Here is a 22,258-nt window from a genome sequence, read left to right on the forward strand (position 1 = left end):
TGTTCCAGTTTACATTTTTCTAAACATTGTGGTATAGGTATTTGTATTTTGCAATGCTACTAGCAATGACTTTCACATATTAGATGCTAGAGGCTTTTTTTTTTTTTTTTTTTTGATATTTGAGACAGGGTTTCTCCGTAGCTTTTTGGTTCCTGTCCTGGAACTAGCTCTTGTAGACCAGGCTGGCCTCGAACTCACAGAGATCCGCCTGCCTCTGCCTCGAGTGCTGGGATTAAAGGCATGCGCCACCATCGCCCGGCCTAGAGGCTTTTTTGGTTCAACTTCTTTTATGTATTAATGTGTTTATTTTGTTCTCTTAGGTTCCAGTGATACCATTGTACAAGACAGAAAAACTGAAAACCTCTCCAATTCTAAATCTATCATACAGAAGGAGGAGATCCATGTTAAAAGGACCATCCCTGAGGAACTCTGCCCAGAGAAAGAAGGATCCTTAGAGATAGATATTTCAGGTAATGAAGTATATGTCAGTGTGTGCGCCTGGGGCTAGTGTCTCTGTGTTTCTGGTCCATTCTGATGAAAATAAGATCTTTTCTGTTTTATTTATAAATATCATTTCAATATTGCTCTGTCTATATGGATATGTGTATAGATTTGTAAAATAAATGTTAATTCTAGGGAAATATATAGAGAAGCAGCATATAAGTAAATATATTCAGCCTTCCATACCCAATTCTATCAACTATGTGCAGAAAACATTTGAGAAAAATCTTGTCTTTGTTGACCGTGCATTGACCTCTTTTTTATTACTCTGCACAGACAGCACAGGATGATGACTGCTGACTTAGCACTTACCTTGTTTCTGGTGTTAAAGTGATCTAGTGATGATTTGCAGTGTAGAGCTGCTGATGTACAGCCATATGCACAGGTCTATGCAGGCCTCTCCCTGTTTTATTTAAAGCACTTGGTATCTACAAATTTTGGCATCTGCTAGAGGTCCAGGAACCAATTCCATCAGATACTGAGGAATGACTACCTCTAAGTCTAATGATGTTAGAAGTACAGTATCATGTCTTAGTATTGAAACATGGAAACCTGAATTTACTCTAGAATCCTGAGAAAGATAACATCAATAAATAATAGTAAAAAGCTAAATTAAATGAATTGTATTTGTCTTTGGCCCTGACAAAAGAGAGGAGCATGCAGAACATAAACCATTACTATTCTGCTGTCAAATTTTACCTGTTAGAAGAGTTTCCATGTAAGAAAAAGGAGCAAAGAATTGAGTCTACTAAGTATATGCTGAAAAGAGTTCCCATTAGCTCCTCACATTTAGAATATATAAAATAATTTTTCCCAAGGATACAAGTATTGTGCAGTGGGGAAAAGATAACCTTTTAAGCTGATAGTGTAGAAAGACTGGATAATGATATTAGAAGAATGAAGTTACATCATTACTTTACATAAAAATCACATCAAAAAGGATTAGACACATAAACAGAAGACCTGAACGCCTAAAGCTAGTAGAAGACGCAAGAGTAAGGCTTCAGGAAGCTGTATTTAGTAATCACTTCTCTGATAGGACAGCAAAAGCATATATGGACAAATGAAACTCTGTTAAAACAATTTAAAAACTTATTCACCTGGAAACAAGCAAGAACGTAAATAGACTATCAACAGAAGTGGGAAAATACTCCCAAATTATCTGTCTGTTGAGAGTTAAACCTAGAATGAATAAGGATCATGTGTACCTTGAAAACAAAAACAAACCCAACTTAAAAATGGACAAGGAGTTAAACATACAGTTCTCCAAAGAAAATATGCTTGACCCAAGTGAATATGAAATGACATTCAACTAATTTAAGAGAAGTTCAGTTCAAAACCACAAGGAACAGTTCATGCCCATGAGAATGGCTACAGTTAAAGGGATGATGCTACCAAAAAAAAATACCAACTGTTGGGGAAAATATGGAAAAGTTGGATTTAATGCACCGTCTGCAGGCATGTAAAATGGTATGGTTGTTCTGGAAAACAATGTTGTTTCCCTCAAAAAATTAAAGAATTGTCAGATGTAGTAGTCTCACTTTGGGCACTTATTCAAAAGAATTCAGAGCAAGACCTCAAACTTCATAACATGTTTATCGGTATTATTATAACCAAGAGGGAGAAGTAATCCAACTGTCCATCATGTAATGGATAAGGAAAAAGTGAATTATTGGTCAGTGAAGAGCTTTTATAGAGTAGTTGTCTTAATTTGGGTTTCTGTTGTTGTGAAGAGTCACCATGACCATGGCAACTTTTATAAGGGAAACATTTGAGACTGGCTTACAGTTCAGAGGTTTAGTCCATTCTGTCATGGTGGGAAACACGGAAGCTTGCAGACAGACATGGTGCAGGCGAGGAAAGTAGAGAGTTCTATCATCTTGATTCGCAGACAGCAGAAGACTGCCACACTGGGTGTAGCTTGAGCATATGAAACCTCAAAGCCTCTACAGTGACTCACTTCTTCCAACAAGTCTGACCTTCGTAATTGTGCCAATCCCAATGGGCAAAGTGTAGTGGAAGGCTACTTGTTGGTTCCCGGCTGCCCGGCTAGCTTAGACCCGAAATAATCACACAGAAACTATATTAATTAAATCACTGCTTGGCCCTAGCTTCTAGCTTCTTATTCACTAACTCTTACATATTAATTTAACCCATTTCTATGAATCTGTGTATCGCCACGTGGCAGTGGCATACCAGCAAAGTTTTGGCATATCTGACTCTGGTGGTGGCTCCGTGGCTTCTCCCTGACTTTGCCCTTCTTTCTCCCAGCATTCAGTGTAGTTTTCTTTGCCTACCTAAGTTCTGCCCTGCTATAGGTCCAAAGTAGTTTCTTTATTCATTAATGGTAATCTCAGCATATAGAGGGAAATCCCACATGAGCCAAACATTCAAATACATAAATTTGTGAGGTGCCATATCTGTTCAAACCACCACTGTGATACATGCCTATAATCTAAAGCACTCAGGAAGTCAAAGCAGGAGGATTACAAATTATTGGCCACTATGGTCAACATAGTTAACTCAAGGTCATTATAGAATACATAACTAGATGTTGTCTCAAACAAAATAACAAAAGGAAAGTGTGTTATATATTTAAAGATGGTTATTAATGAAGCCTTCATGAGGAAATTATGTCACATGCTACACATAGATGAACCTTAGAAGGACATATACTGAGCAAAATAGCCCAGTCACAAAGACACAAATATTTTTTGATTCTACTAATATGAAATATCTCTAGTAGACAAAAATCATAGAAACAAGAATGTAGAAAGGTGATTGCTAAGTGCTAGGATTAGGAGGAGGATGGACAGAGAATAGTGTTGTTCAAATAGACATTGATCTTGTAATTTTCCTGTCTTAGCTTCCTAAGTACCTGGAATTATTTTTGTAATGACTCCTGGCTTATTTTTGTAATAATGTTCTTTGGAACACAGTTTTCTATTTTGATAAATGTGGGTATTCATTTATCATAACACTAGCTGTTAAAACTATTTCCTCATCCTGAAAACTTTTACCAAAACTCAACTCATTATAGATATATAATTTTATTTCAGGTCTGTCAATGGTATCTGTTGATCTATGTTTTGATCATGTGATAGTACTAATCTGTCTTGATTACTATTGAGTTATGGTAAGGCTTGACCTAGGCATTTATTGGGTTTCATAATTATGTTGTCTCCTTTAGGTTTCTTTAAATTACATACAAGCTTTAGCATTATTTTTTCAGTTTCTACAAAAGAACAATCTGGGATTCTGATAGGGATTGCACTGGGTCTATAGAACAATCTGAAGAGTGTTACTGCTTGTTGGTTTTTTCTCTACGAATGAGCTCTTTTCCATTTATTTAGATTTTTAATTTTTTAGCAATACTTTGTAGTGTTCAGACTATGGGTTTTGCAATTCTTTTATTAGATTCTTTTCTGATGTCTTATTTTTATGCTATTGTGACTTGAATTACATTTTTAAAGAATTTGTATATAGGAATTTAATAGTTCTATAGTCATTTATAAGCCACCATATATTTATAGGTGCTAGATATGTTCCTCAGATTCGGATGATTAAAGATGGGCAAGGTCATTTATTAACAACTTGGGGAAGTAAAGCAAAGGTGGAGACAATACTTTAACACCCTGTACAATGACTCTAATGCTGTCAATGTTGACTACAACAAGAAACACCTCAGCAGCCACTCCAGTACCAGAGACGATAAGAAAATATTAAATATTGACAGGAGTGAGATAGAGGAAGCTATCAAGAGAGAGAAATATAGAAAGGCCCCCTGAATGGATGACATCACGGTGGAGGAGCTGGAGGTAACTACAGTAGACTCAGGGGCCAAGGCGCTTCTCAGACTCTTCAGAGAGATATGGAAACACCAAGTGATTCCCATGGAATGGAAGCACTCAGTCATAATTCCCATACACAAGGGCAAGCTGGACTGCTCAGATTACAGGGGCATTAGTCTGTTGTGCTATAGTAGCAAGATCTTCTCCATTTTCCTTCAAAGGATCAAGGGCAGAACAGAGGAAATCCTAGCAGAGGCTTAATGTAGATTCTATGCTTCATGCTTGCAGTTTTAAACACATGTCTAACTTGAAACCTACCTAATTTTATTAGTTCTTGGTTTTTTTTATGGATTTTTTAGTAAAGGCTAGAATAGAATTTGGTTAACGACATTCAAATGTTAAGGTGATTGTACATCTAACTGATATATATGATACATAGATATAAATCTGGGATTGAGAGAAATCATTGCTTGAAGTGTAAATCTAAGAGTAGATATTGACACTGAAATGATAGTAAAAACCATGAAGAGAAGTGTATGAACATCATGCTATTTAGATAGAACTCGCTGTTTGAGGAGACCATTGGTCATGTCAGAGCTGTTATAATCCAGTGGTATGGCTAAACTCAGGAGTAATTAGAAGAGAGAATTGGTTTGGGAATGGTTAGAGAACAGGAAAATACATGTTTGCTATCTTAGCAACTTGACTGTGAAGAGGAACAGAGGAATGAGCCAGCAGAAGGCTTTTCTGAATGCTTCTGCCATGGTCTTAAATAGTCCATCAATCAAGGATTGAATCAAGGGATGCAGTTTTAATGTGCATTCAGAGAGACACGTTCTAGCAAACTAAGATATGATTGCATTAACAGTACCTATTTTGATGTGGAATGATGATTGTCCAAACATGAGGCTTTTTTTTTTACAAGTTTTTTTTTTTTTTACTCTACCCACTTAATGCTGATGGTAAAATTCCAGAGTTTTTAGCTAGAGATATCCATCTAGATCTTACTAACAAGGTAAAATTTTTTTAAAAGAAAGAACACATACAAAAAGTAGCCTATAAAGAACTGGTCATATATGTGTAAGGGAACTAATTATAGTTTGGAGAACTACAGGGCACACAACTTTGTTACATGAAGGAAGAATCCCATCCAGATTTGTTTTATTGTTGTTTTGTTTTTGAGACAAAGTAGCCTTGACTGGCCTAGAACTCACTGTGTATACCAGGCTAGCCTTGAACTCACAGAGGTCCAATGACTTCTGTACTCTCTAGTGCTCTTGTTTTTTGTTTTTGAGACCTTTGTCTCAAAACCATACAATTATTTCAGGCTGACCTGAACTGGTCGTATAACAGAGGATCACCTGGAACTCCTGATCCTGCTTTCTCTGTTTTGAGTTCTGGGAGTATAAATGAAGTTTATAACATGCTGGGAATTGAACCCAGGACTTTGTGCATGCTAGGCAAGCACTCTTTCATCTGAGATCCAGCCCAGAATTCACATATTTTGACTCACGCCAGTCTGGTTGCTAAGCACATGTTCTATGTCTTAAGAAAACATAGTATTTATAAAAGGAATACAAATATTTCTAAATTCTTTGGAAATCTTTTTTTCCTCTTTGTTCTTTTCAGAGTCTGAATGCCGTTCTGCATTTGAAAACACCACACACTCTGTCTTCAGGTCAGCCAAATTTTATTTTCATCATCCTGTGCACCTGCCCCACGAGCAAGATTTCTGCCCCGAGTCTTTGGGAAGGGGTGTTTTCATGCAGCATTCTTGGAAGGATTTCTTTCACCATCATTCAAAGCACAGCTGCCTTCCTCCCCCTGGCACAAGGGCAGACAAGACCAAAATGGATTACACCAGAATTAAGAGCCTCAGCATCAATTTGAATTTGGGAGACAACGAGAAGACAAATACTGTCAAGAATCAGGCTAGAGACCCAAAAGGCAAAAGACAGACAAATGACGCAAAAAAGGATCAGAAGGTCACCCCAGAGCTAGCAGCACAGTGCACTGTGAGTTTGAATGAACTCTGGAATAAGTACCAGGAGCGACAGAAGCAGCAGAAACCACCTGGTGTTTGTGAAAAGAAAGAACTGTCTTTGGTGGAACGACTTGATCGTTTGGCTAAACTGCTTCAGAATCCCATCACACACTCGCTCCAGGCCTCAGAAAGCACCCAAGACAATAGCAGAGGGGGACGGGGTGTGAGGGGTTGGACCGGGAGGAGGCGGCATCAGCATAAAGGCAAGCTGCAGAGGAAACGGTGCAAGAGCCTAGAGAGGGGTCACCGTGGGAAATCCAATCAGATTAAAATTGAGCAGGTTAAATTAGATAAATACATCCTGAGAAAACGACCAGATTTTAATTATGTCAGCAATACCTCCTCAGATACTAGACCCACAGACGAAAGTGAGCTGCTCACAGATAGTCCCAACATTTTTTCCAGCACCACTTCTCCTATGGACTCAGATGTGTGGACTCAGACTGACAGGGATGTGACTTTAAATGACAGGAGTAGCTCCGTATCCACCATCGACACAGCCCGGCTGGTCCAAGCTTTTGGCCATGAAAAACTGTGTTTGTCACCCAGGCGAATTAAATTATACAGCAGTGTCACCAATCAGCAGAGGAGATTTCTGGAGAAGCGGTATAAGCACAGCAAGAAGGCACTGAGCACAGGCTGTCCCCAAATGACTTCTGAGTACTCCAGAAGGAGGCACATCCAGGTACACGGCTACAGATTCCAGCTGGGATGCGACTGCCTTTTCTGTGGACTTTTTAGTTAATCTCTTCACACAGGTGGAAAAAAGAAGCCACTTTGCCCTTTCCTCACTATCCGTTTCTGCCCAGCTGGAAAAGAGTGAGAAAGTGTAGCACAGCGCTATTGTTTGTTGTCATTCTTTCCTCCAACACATGCTTGCCAGTCACCTGTGCATGCGGGGCTTTGCACTAGGTAGATTTTGGAGCCTCAAGCTTAGGGTGGCCTCTGTTTGGCGGGGGTGGGCTGGGGTGAGGGTGGGATCTGTTTTTCATTCTTTCCTCCTGTCTTTTGAGAAGTGTTTGAATTGCCTTTAAACGCGTACACACATATAATACAACATTGTTTTTAAGTAAATGAAATTTAAAATCATATAAAAATTAAAAACGGGGTCCACCACAACATGATTTAAAATAAATAAAAGAAGAACTAGCAAATGGAAAGACAAGTCAAAGCCATAAGGGGATAAGTACACCTGGTGAGTGGATGTGTTGGCCAGAAATAGCTACAAGTTTGGTGTTACATACTCTAGAAGATAAGTTGTAATCACTTAACATGCTATAAAAGCAAATCAGAATTTCAAAATCATTAGTTATTTATTCAGTTACAAAAACCCAAGTAAAGTTTCCTCATCTCTCTTTATAAAGAAGACATTAACAGGGTAATGTTAACACCCTCGTGGTAGATGCCATAGCAGTGAGAGGTCACCTTACTTCAGAAGAGCGTTGATGAGGCAGATTCTCCGCCCAAGAGTTAACTTAGAGCCATGTACATAGTGATGCACACTTGCTCTCTCAGCCAGCATTCAGGATGCTGAAACAGGGGGATTACAAGTTTGAGGCCAGCCTTAGCTACTTAGTGTAAACCTGTCTCAAAAAACAAAGTAAGATCCAGAGAAGAATTCTCCAAGGAGAGATGCTCTGTCCAATTAGAGTAGGGAAAGTAGGGTTTATTTTTATTTTACTCAAACTTTCAAATTTTCTATTTTTGTATATTTTATAATATATGGTTAGTAAAATAATTTATAAATAAATATCTATTTTGGCAATTTGTGCTCAAAAGTATTTTGTTGGTAGGAGTTAATGGACACTGCTGACCTATAGGGAAGGAGACAGGAGGTGCTTAGTTTACCAGACCCAGTATTTCTCATCATTGATCTTTGCGTAGATATGGAATGACAGTGGTTACATACATTAATTAATTTTTTTAAAAAAAATCATAGAACTGGAAAAACACTGGAAAGGGAAAAGGGCCCAGGTAGAAAGTTTATGTGCGACCACATAGCACAAAGCTTTTGCTTTTGAGCTGGGCATTATACATAACTGTGTTTGAATTACTCATGAATCTGGGACAGGAAGATTCCTGTGACTTTGAGACCATCCTGAGATATTTAGCAAAACCCTGTCTCAAGAGTCCAGATGTTTTCCCCCTACTTAAATAACAACATTTGGGGCTTATAATCATCCATGTCTTGCCCTTTTCATTAGCCCTTGGCAACCAATAATCTTCTGTCTCTGGGCACTTGTCTTTTCTGGTCATTTCATATAAGTACAGCCATATTGTATGTGATCTTGTCAGACTCTGCACCCCCCAATTGAACAGGGACACCTTCCCTTTGAGGCACGTTCCTTACCACCAAGCTGCGGTTCCAGTCCCCAAATCTATGCACATACATATAGCTGTTGTGAATAGGGCTGATCCTGGGGTCCTTATATATAGTTCTTTGAGTAGCAATGCCAAATCATATGCCAGTTATCTCTTACTAAAGAACTGCCCAGCTGGTGAGACCTCAGTGCCTGTCCTTGTATGCATCTACCAGCAGTGTTGTAAGGGCTGCTGCACCCTTCTTCCTCTGTGACGGCATGATTTTACGCGATCTCCTGTACTGAACAAGGATTTCCATTTTAACTCATCCTTGCCAGGATTTATTTTCTGTTTTTTTTTTTTTTTTTAATTTTGTCTACTAACTGTGCTAGTAGGAAGTAGTTTCTTGCTATGGTTTTGATATACATTTTAACCATTTTTATATCTTCTTTGACCCTTTTTAGAAAGTCCTTTAACCTTTAGAAATTTAGCTGCTTAACTTTTTGTACTGAAGTTGTTAAACTTTTCTATATCTTCAGTATTGTAACTCCTTATATTAAATGTATAATCTGAAAATGTATTTGGCCATTCTGCAGGCAGCCTCTCACATAGTCACGTTTTGATTGTATCTGTGACATACAGCAGCTTTAATAGTGCAGCATGTACTTTTTGTTACCTGTACTTTGGGGATCATATCTAAGCAATTGTTTCCAAATCTGATGTCATAAGGTTTTTGTCTTTTTAGTCTAACTTTTATATTTAGAAACACTATTTTGAGTTAACTTTTATATATGATATTCAGAAAGGGTCATCCTTTGGTGTGTTGTGTCTAGTTCTGACAAGATCATTTGTTAGACTTTTCCCCCTTTGTTCCTTGGCACTGTCATCAGAAGTCATGAATATGTGTATGTCCGTCCACATTTGGATTCTGTATTTTGTTTTATTGGTTTGTTTTTCTTTTTGCCAGTACCAGTTTGAATTTAGTATATCTTCATTATAAGTTTTGATAGAACTGTCCCGTTGTTTTGACCCTCAGAGTCCCTTCAGAGCCCATACTTGCAAATATTTTATTCTTTTTGATGCTATTGTAAGTATAATTGTTTTAATTTCATTTTTGGATTATTTGTTGGTATATAGATACATAGCTACTTTTTACATGTTGATCTTCTACCTTAGCAGCATTGCTGGATTGATATGTTAACTTTTTTCTTTCTTTTTTTTTTTTTTTTCTGGGACAGGGTAGCCCTGGCTGTCCTGGAACTCACTCGTAGACCAGGCTAGCCTTGAGCTCACAGAGATCTGCCTACCTCTGCCTTCTGAGTGCTGGGATTATTTGTTAACTCTTAATTTTCTTGTAGAGCATGCAGAATTTCCTTTCATCCGCAAATAGTGTCTTTCGCCTTTTCAGTTTGGATGGTTTGAATTTTTCTGATTTACCAAGAACTTTTAGGGGGGTTCTGTGGTAAAAGCAGGTACCCTTGTTCATGTTCAGGAGGAACACCTTCAGTCCTTCATGGTTGAGAGCATGTTAACTGTGGGGTTTTCTCTTGTGACTTGTTATATTAAGGAAGTTCCCTTTTCGTCGTCTGGATTTTATTTTTATTAAAAAAGGTTTTGGTTTTAGTCAGATTTGGCATCTACTAAAATCCTCACCATCCCATTTCCTATTAATACGATATACATGAATTGATAATCGCACGTTGAACCAATATTGCATTCCTGGTATGATTCCCATTTTGCTATGTTATGCAATCCTTGTCATAGGATTCAATTTGCTAGACTTTTGAAGATGTTTGCATCTATATTCATATGGCCTATAGTTTTCTTGTGATGTTTTTGCTATCTTTGTTGTTAGGATAATACCAGCCTCTTGGACTGAGTTTGTCTCTTTGGTGTTTTGATGTTGAGTGTTAGGATTAATGCTGTGATTAATGTTAATTCTTTATGTGATTGCCATAGACATAGTTCATGTATTTTTCTTTGATTTCTATTTCTTGAGTCAGTTTTTGTATTTTGTGTTTTCTAATAGGAATTACTTATTTTTAAAAGATTAATTTATTTTATTTTATATGGCTGCAAACTCAAAGAAAACTGCCTGTCTGTTTCCTGGGATTATAGATATGTGCCACCGCACCTGACTATGTACTTGTTGTTTTAATCAGACAGAAGTCAGAAGTTTTAAACTGTAAATACAGTAATGCTGACAGTAATAATTACTTATGTCATTGACTTTAAAAACGTTTCTTTAGTCAAAATCTGATTGCAAATTCTTAGATGGGTCTATGATTTGAAAGCATTCCGCCCAACAGTCTTCCTATGTGGCTGTGGCTGCTCTGAATTTAGTATGTAGACCAGTTTAGTTGGCGTGAACACTATGCAGGTGCTGCGAATCAAACCCTGGTCATCTTCAAGGAACGAAAAGTGCCCTTAACCACTGAGCCGTCTCTCCGGCTCCCGTCCCCACCCAAAATTGTTTTTGTGTGATGTTAATAGGTGTGCAAAGAAAGCGGATTTCCAAGTCTCTTGTTAATTTTAATTTTCCGCCTGAATAATAGTCTGACCTACAGTTTTGTCATGGTAAATCCTCTCAGAAGCGTGGCAAGAGAAGCGTGAGAGAAGTACTGTGCAGTTTCTGTGCCATTTGTATCTCCTCTTCCTCATCTTCATCATCATCTTTTCTCATATACATAGTTTTACTGTGTAATCCAAAGCTGATCTCAAGCTTGTAATTCTCCAACCTCAGTCTCCCAAATTGTAACATTCCAGTATAACACTGTCATACCTGACAGAGAAAAAATAACTTTAGCGCTAAGAATTAGTTGAATTAAATGTGTTCCCATTCATGCGTGCCTTTAAAAAAATTTCCCCGTACCTATTCTTATTTCAATCATGTGGCTGGCCTTTAAAAAATATATTTTGGGTTGCATGGGTTCTTAAAAATACTTGTGTATTGCCAGGTGGTGGTGGCACACATGTTTAATCCCAGGACTTGGCAGGCAGAGGCATACTGATCTCTGAGTTTGAGGCCAAGCCTGATTTACAAAGCAAGTCCAGGACAGCTCGAGCCACACAGTGAAACCATGTCTCAAGAAAAACACAAAAACCTTGTGTGTGTGTGTGTGTGTGTATGTATGTGTGTACATGCATTTTGGTATAAAATGTACACCACTGTTTTTTTTTCTTTGATGTTCATAAGTTGAGAATCCACTGGCATCTCATCACAGGTGTCTCTAACCCAGGTGTCTCATCACCATGTAATATTCCATGGAGTCTTCACATTTACATGTGCTCTGCTGGACACTCCCACTGTCCAGCACACAAAATAAGCAGTTTGTCTCTCGGTGACAGTCTTTTGTAGCTATATTGGAAGTGGGATTCTTGGGTCAACTACACAAGTATTTAGTTTCATACAAGAATACAAACTTTTTTTTTTTAGTATTTATTCCTGCCTGAATTGTATAAAAATTTCCATTGCTACTTTTCAGCTGACAATGTCTATAGTCTTCATATGGAAATAAGAAATATGGATTTCTATACCATGTAAAGATAATATTTTTTAAATTTATATATTTTTTAAAAACTTTTCTCATTTTACACAGCAATCCCAGTTTCCACTCCTTTTCCTCCTTCCTCTCCCTTCATGTTTACCTCCTACCCCTCCTCCATCCACTCCTCAGAGAGGGTAAGTTCCCATGGGGAGTCGTCAAAGTTCAGCACATTATTTTGAGGCAGGACTAAGACCCTTCCCACTATAGCTAGGCTGAGCAAGGTATCCCCCCAAAAAGAATGGGTTCCAAAAAGCCAGTACAAGCAGTAGGGACAAATGCCGTACTCGCTGCCAGTGACCCCACCGTCTGCTGTAGCTGTACAACTGTCACCACATCCAGAGGGCCAAGTTTGGTCCTATGCTGGCTGGTTCCCCTGCTGCCATGCCCAGTGAGCTTCTGTTAGCTCAGGTAAGCTGTTTCAGTGGGTATCCTATCATGGTCTTGAACCCTTTGCTCATATTGCTCCTTCCTTTCTTCAACTGGATTTTGGGAACAGCCCAGTGCTCTCTGTGGATCTCTGCATCTGCTTCCATTGGTTGCTGGATGAAGATTCTTTGATGACCATTAAGGTAGCCATCAATCTAACTACAGGGCAAGGCCAGTTCGGGCATCCTCTCCACAATTGCTTAGACTTTTAGCTGGGGTCATCCTTAAGAATTCCTGGAAATTTCTCTAGTGCCAGGTTTCTTGCTAGTCCCATAATTGGCTCACTCATTCGACATAGCTGTTTCCTTGCTCTCCTTCTCTGTCCTTCCCCCATCTCGATCATCCCGTTCCCTCAGGTTCTCCCCCCCTTTCCATCTTCCCTTCTCCCCCATTCCCATGCTCCCAATATTCTCAGGAGATCTTGTCTATTTCCCCTTCCCAGGGAGAAATCTATGTATGTTTCTCTTAGGATTTTCTTTGTTACCTAACTTTTCTGGAGTTGTAGACTATAGATTGGTTATCCTTTGCTTCTTCTAATATCCATTGATGAGTGAGTACGTATCGTGCTCATCTTTCTGGGTCCGGGTTCCCTCACTGAGGATGGTTTTTTCTAGTTCCATCCATTTGCATGTAAGTTTCAAGATGTCTTTTTTTTTTTTTTTTTTTACCTCTAATTATTACTCCATTGTGTAAAAGTCCCACATTTTCTTTATCCATTCTTTGGTAAAGGGGCATCAAAGTTGCTTCCAGGTTCTGGCTATTACAAATAATGCTGTTAATGAACATAGTTGAGCAGATGTTCTTATAGTATAACTGAGCATTCTTTGGGTATATGCCCAAGAATTTGGTATTGTTGGGTCTTGAGGTAGGTTGATTTCCAATTTTTTGAGAATCCGACATACTGATTTCCAAAGTGGCTATACATGTTTGCACTCCCACCAGCAAAAGCTGTCATTGATGTTTTTGATCTTAGCCATTCTAACTGGTGTAAGATGGAATCTCAAAGCCATTTTGATTTGCATTTCCCTGATGGCTAAGGATATTGTACATTTGCTTATGTCTTTTCGGCCATTCGAGATTTCTTCTGTTGAGAATTCTGTTTAGATCTGTACCTTATTTTTAAAATTGGGTTATTAGGTATTTTGATGTCTAGTTTCTTGAGTTCTGTAAATACTTTGGAGATCAATCCTCTGTCTGATGTGGGGTTGGTGAAGATCTTTTTCCATTCAGTACCCTGCCATTTTGTCTTATTGACTGTGTTCTTTGCTTTACAGAAGCTTCTCAGTTTCAGGAGGTCCCATTTATTTATTGTTGCTCTCAGTGTCTGTGGTACAGTATTAACAAGCTGCTTTTAAGATATCTCTGTAAAACTCCATTCTTAAAACTTAGCACCCATAGTTAGGTCCAAACATCTATGGGACATTTACAAAAGTAATTGCACATTAGGAAAATGCTGACAAATCCCAAGGTGATTTTATAAGTAGACTAGTATTCTGTAACCACAAAACAGTAAAACTAGACTGAACAAATATTTTAAAATTAAATGCATTGTTTTACATTTCAAGGTAATAACAGTATGTGTAGTAGGGGGCTACGGCGGGGCTGCGTCCCGCCACCCGGTTAGCTTTACCCAGAATAATTACACGGAAACTGTATTCTTTTAAACACTGCCTAGCCCATTAGTTCCAGCCTCTCATTGGCTAGCTCTTACATATTGATCTAACCCATTTCTAATATTCTGTGTAGCACCACGAGCTGGCTTACCAGGAAAGATCTTAACCTGCGTCTGTCTGGAGTGGGAGAATCATGGCGACTGCCTGACTTGCCTTCTTTCTCCCAGCATTCTGTTCTCTCTACTCCACCCACCTAATTTTCTGTCCTATTAAAGGCCAAGCAGTTTTCTTTATTAATTAACCAATGAAACAACAGATAGAAAGATGACCCACCTCCATCATTTCCCCTTTTTCTGTTTAAACAAAAAAAGAAGGCTTTAAGTTTAACATAGCCAAGTGTAATTGTACCGGCGTAAATGAAGGCAGACAGAAATTATAGAAATATTTTCAGCTTTAATTAGGGAAAGACTCACAGAACGTGTGGTTCCAGCAGAGAACAGGAAAGCAGAAGGGAAGGAAGGCGGGGAGCACACCCGCAATCTTTATAAGTAAAAAATATCCTCGGGGGGCCCCGCCCTACAAGCAAGGTGATTGGCTGGGTCTCCCCTACAGGTATGTCAAAACTAGGAGTTGTGGCAAAATCTGTGAAGAGGGCATGTCCACCATAGGAATCCATTCCCAGGATTGCTGAGCACAGTCAAGAGCAGACCCTTCAACAGAACAGTAGTTTTCTCTGTGTGATAGGGAGACACAGACAAAGGGGATGTTTCTTAGACTTACGTATGTGGTTTTGCCTGTGTGTGTGCATCAAATGGGGAGAAAGGCGATATTTTCATGGTTGTTTTATGCAGATATATTTTAGAATCTAAGTGGATGATTATTGAGGAAAACATAAACTGAAAGAAATAGACTTAGCTAATCAAAACTGAATTGTTGTCTGTAATCTACAGCCCACTACCTCTTGGCCCAGAACGTGTCCACTCTGGAAGGGTGTTTCCAAAAAAGTTTCCCGTTCCGCAGGTCTGAGAGTGTGTGCCATGTTATCCCCAGGCCCAATTCAGGGACTCAGCTTTTTAACGTCTGCTAGTACTCTGAAATGTGTTTTTTTTTTAAATTTAGTTTAAAATTTTCCATTTATATTTCTTTTGCTGTCTTTTATAGCCTTTTTCATTATTCCCTGAAGATTCCTTTATTGATTCTTAAACATTAATTGGACTGCAATTATGTTGTAACATTGTTTCTTTATTCATTCTGCTAGCCCACCCTTAAGCTTATAAACACAAATTTCCTACTTAAAAATATACAGGCGTAAGGAAGCAGTACGTTTAAACTGCTAATGTATATAGTTTATCTTGTGTGTAAATTTTTCTAAATAATCAATTATCAGTAGATATCTTTTATTAAGAAAGTAATATAGAGTTACTAAGAAAATCTGGTGTCCTTTTGTTAACTGGACTCTTACCCATTAAGACTCAGTAATTGAGTAGCATGTTTTTCTTTTGAAATTTTAATCTAAAACAGTTGAAATATTGGGACCTGATCAAAATGGAAAGATCTGAAGTGGAAATTAGTTTTGGCTCAAGTATAAAGTTTTATTCACTAATGCTAAAATTGGATCAGAGCTTCCAATAAACCTAACATCAGGTGCAGCTGGCCACCTGAGTCAAATGGTGATAGCGACGTGGTGAATGATCAGGATCCCTCTGGATGTTTAGAGCCAGGGGCTAAGGTTTTCAAGGGAACACAAAGAAAAATGCCACTTTCAGACCATATTGTTTTCATCTTAATAGAAAACCTTTGAATTGCTACCATCCTGCTCTGCAGTGCTTTGTGATCCTGCCTTGTCCACATATTGATGGCGGAGTCGAAGTCCTAGGTTTCCTTTCTCCTCTGTTCTTCAACCCTGCTGTACCTGGGAACTTTCCTGATGTCAGCCCTAATGACCTCCATAGCATGCTAACCACCTTGGTAGTTACAGTGTGAGTGTTGGGGTCACCCACAGTTGTTTTCCTATCTTCAGTCCTCACTCTCGTGGATACCAGGAGAAAAAAACCCAAAAGCCAAGAACCTATTTAGATACAATGCCCTTTTAACCTTCTGTGGAAGGTTTGACACACATTTTTTGTTTGTTTTTTGAAATAGGGTTTTTCTACATAGCCCCAACTATTGAGAATTCACTATGTACACTATCCTGGCCTCAAATTCACAGAGATCTGCCTCCCATTAAAGGTGTCTGCAACCATGCCCAGTTGTTTTTCATAATGGATATTATTTACCCTCTAGGTCTCCCTCGTAACTTTTGTCTCTAGGAATTACATGTCAAAGGTTATTTTTTGTACAGATAACATAATTTTGTTACCCCTTAGTGGGCTAATACATTTTATTACTAGACTATAAATTATCTAGACATCAACTATAGTTGACCTTGTCTTTTTCTGTTAGTTTGTTTTTTATTTATTTTTGAGGCAGGATTTCTCTGTTTAACAGCCCTGGCTGCCCTGGAACTTGTTTGGTAGACCAGGCCTGCCTTAAACTCACTGAGATCCGCCTGCCTCTGCCTCACAAGTGCTGGGATTAAAGGCGTGCGCCACCACCACCCGACTTGATCTGGACATTTCTAAAAGCCTTCTGGCAAGAAACATGTTTTGGTGCCATAGAGTTCCTCTGATTTTGACTGATTTACTAGAGTGTGTTTCTGACTTAAGCTTAGGTAGTTATGATCATTCTATTCCTCAGAAGGACAAAACTCTCTCCTCTCTGTTGCCTAGCTGACTGAAGGCCACTGATATTAAGCTAACAAGTACACTTTTCCAAGCTTAATTTTTATATGCAGAGTAATTCTCTATTTTGGACAGGGTCTCAAGTAGTCCAGGCTTTTAACATGCTGTGTACCCAAACATGACTTAGATTTCCCGATTCTCCTGCCTCTGCTTCCCAAGTGCTGGAAGACAGGTATACACTATCACACTTGACAGGTTGTCTGTTTATTGACTGGTATGCTTAATGAAATAGAGATAATTTTAGACTCTTGAATGGTTTTAAAAAGCTGGGGCATAATGGCAGTTGCCTATAGTCCCCGAATTTGGGAGGCCGAGACAAGCAGATCAGAAATACAGTTGCCCTTGCCTGCTCAGCAAGTTAAAGGCCAGACTGGGCTACATGAAATCCTGTCTCCATAAAGACAATATTTAATTTAAAGGCTTCCTTTCTGGATCTTTCTGATGTCTAATCAGTAAACGTAGGAATGGGTCTTATCTAGTACTTTTTAGGTTAAAAGGTTCTACAAAAGTTGTACAAAGACATCCCTGCAATGGTGGCATGTTCCTTGACCCTCTGGAGAGCCAGGCAACAGCAGGTGAGTTTGCTCTCATGGTAGACACTAGAGAGAAGCAGCCTGCTAGCACACATCTTCTTCCAAGATGATCCACAACCGAAAGCATACACTGTGGTAACTGGTGTCATTTAACTTGGGAATGCTTAATAAATCTTTTTATGAAAGCCCCGTGTAGGAAAACAGAGTGAACCTATCTACACTCAATCTGGAGGTTGAGAAGGTGCCTGCGTCCTCCTCTGGACAGAGTGATCTGGTCTCCTGCTTGCCAGAAGCATTTGTTGATGATTTTTTTTTTTTTTTTTTTTTTTTTGAATTTGCGAGACAGGGTTTCTCCGTAGCTTTTGGTTCCTGTCCTGGAACTAGCTGTTGTAGACCAGGCTGGCCTCGAACTCACAGAGATCCGCCTGCCTCTGCCTCCCGAGTGCTGGGATTAAAGGCGTGCACCCGCCACCACCGCCAGGCTGTTGATGAATTTTTAAACATGTATCCCATGGTGGATCCCCAAGCCAGTTTGACACGAGTACAAGTCTTCTCATGGTGACTTTGGAATCTGGGTAGAAGTCAGTACTCTCTGCACCACTGCTGACCGGCCATATACCTTGTGCTTTGCTCTAGGGTGTGGGGCTGCATTTCACCTAATGCTTTTATGCCATAGCACATTTATTATCTTTGTGATTAGATACTCCACTTAGCTGGATGCCACATTTTGTTTTGTCATTCAGTTCATGGATATGATTTTCTCCTTTTTTGCCCATTTCAACAAAACTGGGTGAGCATGTCCACATTTTCATGTGTTAACCTGTTCCCTTTTCTTAGGAATATGTCTGGGGTGGAATTGTTTGATCTCATGCAGTTCACTTCTGGTGAACTGGAATTGTTTGATCTCATGGAGTTCACTTCTGGTGAACTGCCAGACTTCGAAAAGTGCCTTTAGCAGTTCACATCCCCGTAAGCAGTACGAGCATTTCAATTTCTCTGCGTCCTACTTAGTATTTGTTTTGTCTCCTTTGGCTTTTACCATCATAGATGGCTGAATAAGTACATTTTGTTGGGAGGAGTTTATTTTGGGCTATAGTTTTAAATGTTTAGCTTTTCATAGCAATTTGTTTAAAATGCACTATAATTGTGGGTTTTCCATTCACAATGAGTTGTGTGATCATCAGCATATCCGCCTTAGACTTTTTCTGTCCAGGAAGCTCCCTTGTTTTTGTTTACAGTTATTCCCAGCTTTGGGAACCCTCATCCTGCCCATTCTGCACGGTTCCTATCGAATCGCTGATGAGGCAGCCTTTGCTTCTGGCTTGCTTGCTTTAGCATGCTGATTTCAGAGTTTACCCATGTGGTATGTTGTCAGGAATTCCTCCTACTGCTGAGTTGTAGTTGGTTATATGGTTTTACCACATTGTGTCTGTTAGTGGACATTTAGAATGTTTAGGTTGTTTTTAATTATTGGAATATGACTGTAAACATTGGTCTAGAAGTTTTATGTAAGCATTTAAATTTCTTTTATTTCATTTATGACGTATGGCAAATTTTTAAGAAACTGCCTGTGTTTTTTCAAATTGCCTATGTGCAGTGTGTTGAGCATTCCAGTTCTTCCACATCTTGCCTGTCATTATCCGTGTTTCTGTGGTGGCCATCCTAAATGATGTGAAGGAGTTCGTGATGCTTTTAATCTGGACTTTGCCAGTGGCTTGATAGTGAAGATCTTTTTGTGTTCTTGTCTTTGGTGGGAAGGATACTCAGATATTTTGCCTGTTTTTAAGTTAGGTCGTCTGTCTTCCTATTTAGCTCATAAGAGTTTTATGTATTTGGTCACCTGTCAGCCTTCGGTAAGATCAAGTGCGGTGTCTGGTCTCGTCAGCACTGTGTTTTTGTCACAGGACTCACCAGTGTGTAACCTGAGGACAAGACCTCCTGTTCTGGCACTCTCTCCTAGTTTATTTTTAAAGTAAAATTTGATGTTCAAATGCTGAGTAATGCATTTAGTTTAACTTTTCCCCTCTTGTAAATTGTGCTATTACTACTAGATCTGAGATTTTTTTTTCCCTAGTCAAGATCACAAAGATTTTCTCCTATGTTTTTATTTTAAAATTTGATGTCGGCTTGCCCCACCTGTAGTCCACATGTATCTCGGGATAGCTGTTGTGCCATTCGTGGATGGCAGTGCCATGTAGCAGTCTCAGAAAGTTTGGACATATCTGTTGGCTTTAGTAGGTATTTAGCTCTGCTCAGTAAAATGTATGTGATGTGTCTGAAGTCCTCTTTGTATGTGAAGTAAAATGTATGTGATGTGTCTGAAGTCTTCTTTGTATGTGAAGTAAAATGTATGTGATGTGTCTGAAGTCTTCTTTGTATGTGAAGTAAAATGTATGTGATGTGTCTGAAGTCCTCTTTGGTATGTGAAGATCATTTGTTCTGAATCCCTTGTTCAGAGCTCTATCCTTTCCTGCAGTGGGTAGCTTTGGTGCCTTCCTGGAAAATCACTGACCACACTCCTCAGAGTCACTTTATCTTCTCAGTTCTTTGTTGGCTGGTGTAGCCTCAGTTATAGTGTGTCTTAATCATTGTAGCTTTGTTTTGAAATCAGGAAATGATTTTTTATCTGGTTTTTTATCTGTTCTTTCTCTTTTTTAATAATTCTGGTCTCTGATGATCCTTTGGCTTTCCATGGAAGTTTGAGATCAGCTTACAAATTTCTTTAGGAAGGTTCACTGGAATATTTTAAGCTTATGGAGAACCTACAAATTAATCTGAAGAGACTTGCCATCCTAGCGGCTTTTGGGTTTTCTGACTCATACTTATGAGTGTCTCATCAACATTTTTAATTTCTCCCATAAATACTTTATAGTTTTTCTATTGTGAATGAGATTGTTTCCTTAATTTCTCAGTGTTAGAATGCAGAAATGACTTTTCTCTCTTGAGACTCAGCCCATTCGGGCACTTACTGTACTTTGTGTCTCAGCTGTAGAGGTATGTTGTATTACCTGCCATCGCATCTCTTCTCTACTTGCAGATTTTGCCTTTTAACATCATAGCATTCTCAACGTTTTACACTAGTTGGGTTTTTGTTGTGCTTAATAGTCTATCATCAAAACCATTTATATATATATATATTTATTTATTTATTTATTCATGATGTATACAATATTCTGTCTGTGTGGTATGCCTGCAGGCCAGAAGAGGGCACCAGACCCCATTACAAATGGTTGTGAGCCACCATGTGGTTGCTGGGAATTGAACTCAGGACCTTTGGAAGAGCAGGCAATGCTCTTAACCTCTGAGCCATCTCCCCAGTCCCCTCAAAACCATTTTTTTATTTGTTTGTTTTGAAATGGTGTCTCAATTTTTTGCCCCGACTGGGCTTGAACTCATGAAGAGCTGAGATTTTATTTTTTCTAGTATTTCTTTTGTTGATTTATTTCTTTTGTTATATGTATGCCTTTATTCGTTTGTTTGTTTTGAGACAGGGCCTCACTGTGTATCAGGCTAGCCTAGGCTCAGCCCTCCTACAGCTCCCAAGTGTTGGGATTACAGGTGTAAACCAGCATGTTCAGCCTCTGTCTACTTTTCCTGTAATTTCAGGAGCAAAACCCTCAGTTCCATGTCTAAGTGAGGGAACTGGCACAAAGAGACAGCTTTGTGTCTTGAGAGATGACGAGTAAAGGCAGGCTCAAGTTTAGGATTATAGGCTTGGAGCTGACTTTGTTTTTGGGGGGGGGGAGGTTCCCTTCTACATCAAAAATTTCCTCGTTCTGTCTACACAGCGCTCTCTGGCCTTTAATTTACATAATTTCACTACTAAACATCCCTTTGTTTTATTTTGACCATACTCCTGTTCCTACAGAGCCTCTCGGGCACTCTGAGTGTTTATTACGTAGAAATCCTGCTTTCCAAATCTCCAAGGCATTTATATATAAAACATGAAGCAAGAATGGCCAAGCCTAGAGACACAAGGGTGCTCAATGGGGATTTGTGCAGTGCAGGAAGTCTACGCAGGGTCTTTCTGAGTGTTGAAGTAACGCTAGCGTAAGTGTGGACTAACTGATGGAGCTTCTACCAGCGTGTGTTGCCATTTCAATCCTTGGAACTCTGCCTAGTTCCCAAACATGTTATTCTTGTGTCCAAATACAAGCACGCCGTGCAAGCTGCCACCCAGGGACCATGCTTACTAGGAAAGCTGCCACCCAGGGACCATGCTTACTAGGAAAGCTGCCCCTCAGGGACCGTAAACATGGCTTACTAGGAAAGCTGCTGCCCTGGCAGGCAGCTGCTGTCGTCTTCCCCATGCTCAGACACTTGCTAGCCTTGACTTCCACATGCCTATAGATTGATGTTGAGTTCTAAACTTGCCAGGTCAACGGTGTCAAACTCACCAGTTTCCAATACTTACCTTTCTGAAAATCAAAATGTTTCCTGCTGTCAAATATCTTATCATGGCTTCTTTTTTCCCAAGATTCTGGGCTAAGTTCCTGGAAACCATGGAGTATAGTTTTTATAGTTAAAAGGAGTAGATACCTGGTTTGAGCTGTAATACACCTCTATCAAACTTGCTTTGAAAATGCCATTTGGCACCTAATTAAAATTTCAGATGAACAAACCTCCCCTAGAGATTCTGTCCCCCACCCCAGTTTTCCCATCCCTATTCATTTTTATGATGAGCTTAAACACTCCAGCCTGAGAGGTATCTCAGTGGGGAG

The 22,258-nt window shown here is 39.2% G+C and overlaps 1 protein-coding gene across 1 annotated transcript in view; it reads left to right on the forward strand.

The window, feature by feature from the left end:
- Window positions 1-22,258, forward strand: part of Alms1 (ALMS1 centrosome and basal body associated protein) — a 134,634-nt gene that overhangs the window by 98,533 nt on the left and 13,843 nt on the right. The window contains exons 16-17 of the mRNA XM_057770407.1: window positions 321-470; window positions 5,922-7,021. Of these exons, the coding sequence (XP_057626390.1) occupies window positions 321-470; window positions 5,922-7,021 (1,250 nt within the window). The remainder of the gene's footprint in view (window positions 1-320; window positions 471-5,921; window positions 7,022-22,258) is intronic.

Source organism: Chionomys nivalis, chromosome 1 (assembly GCF_950005125.1).
Source record: "Chionomys nivalis chromosome 1, mChiNiv1.1, whole genome shotgun sequence".
Taxonomy (NCBI): Eukaryota; Metazoa; Chordata; class Mammalia; order Rodentia; family Cricetidae; genus Chionomys; species Chionomys nivalis.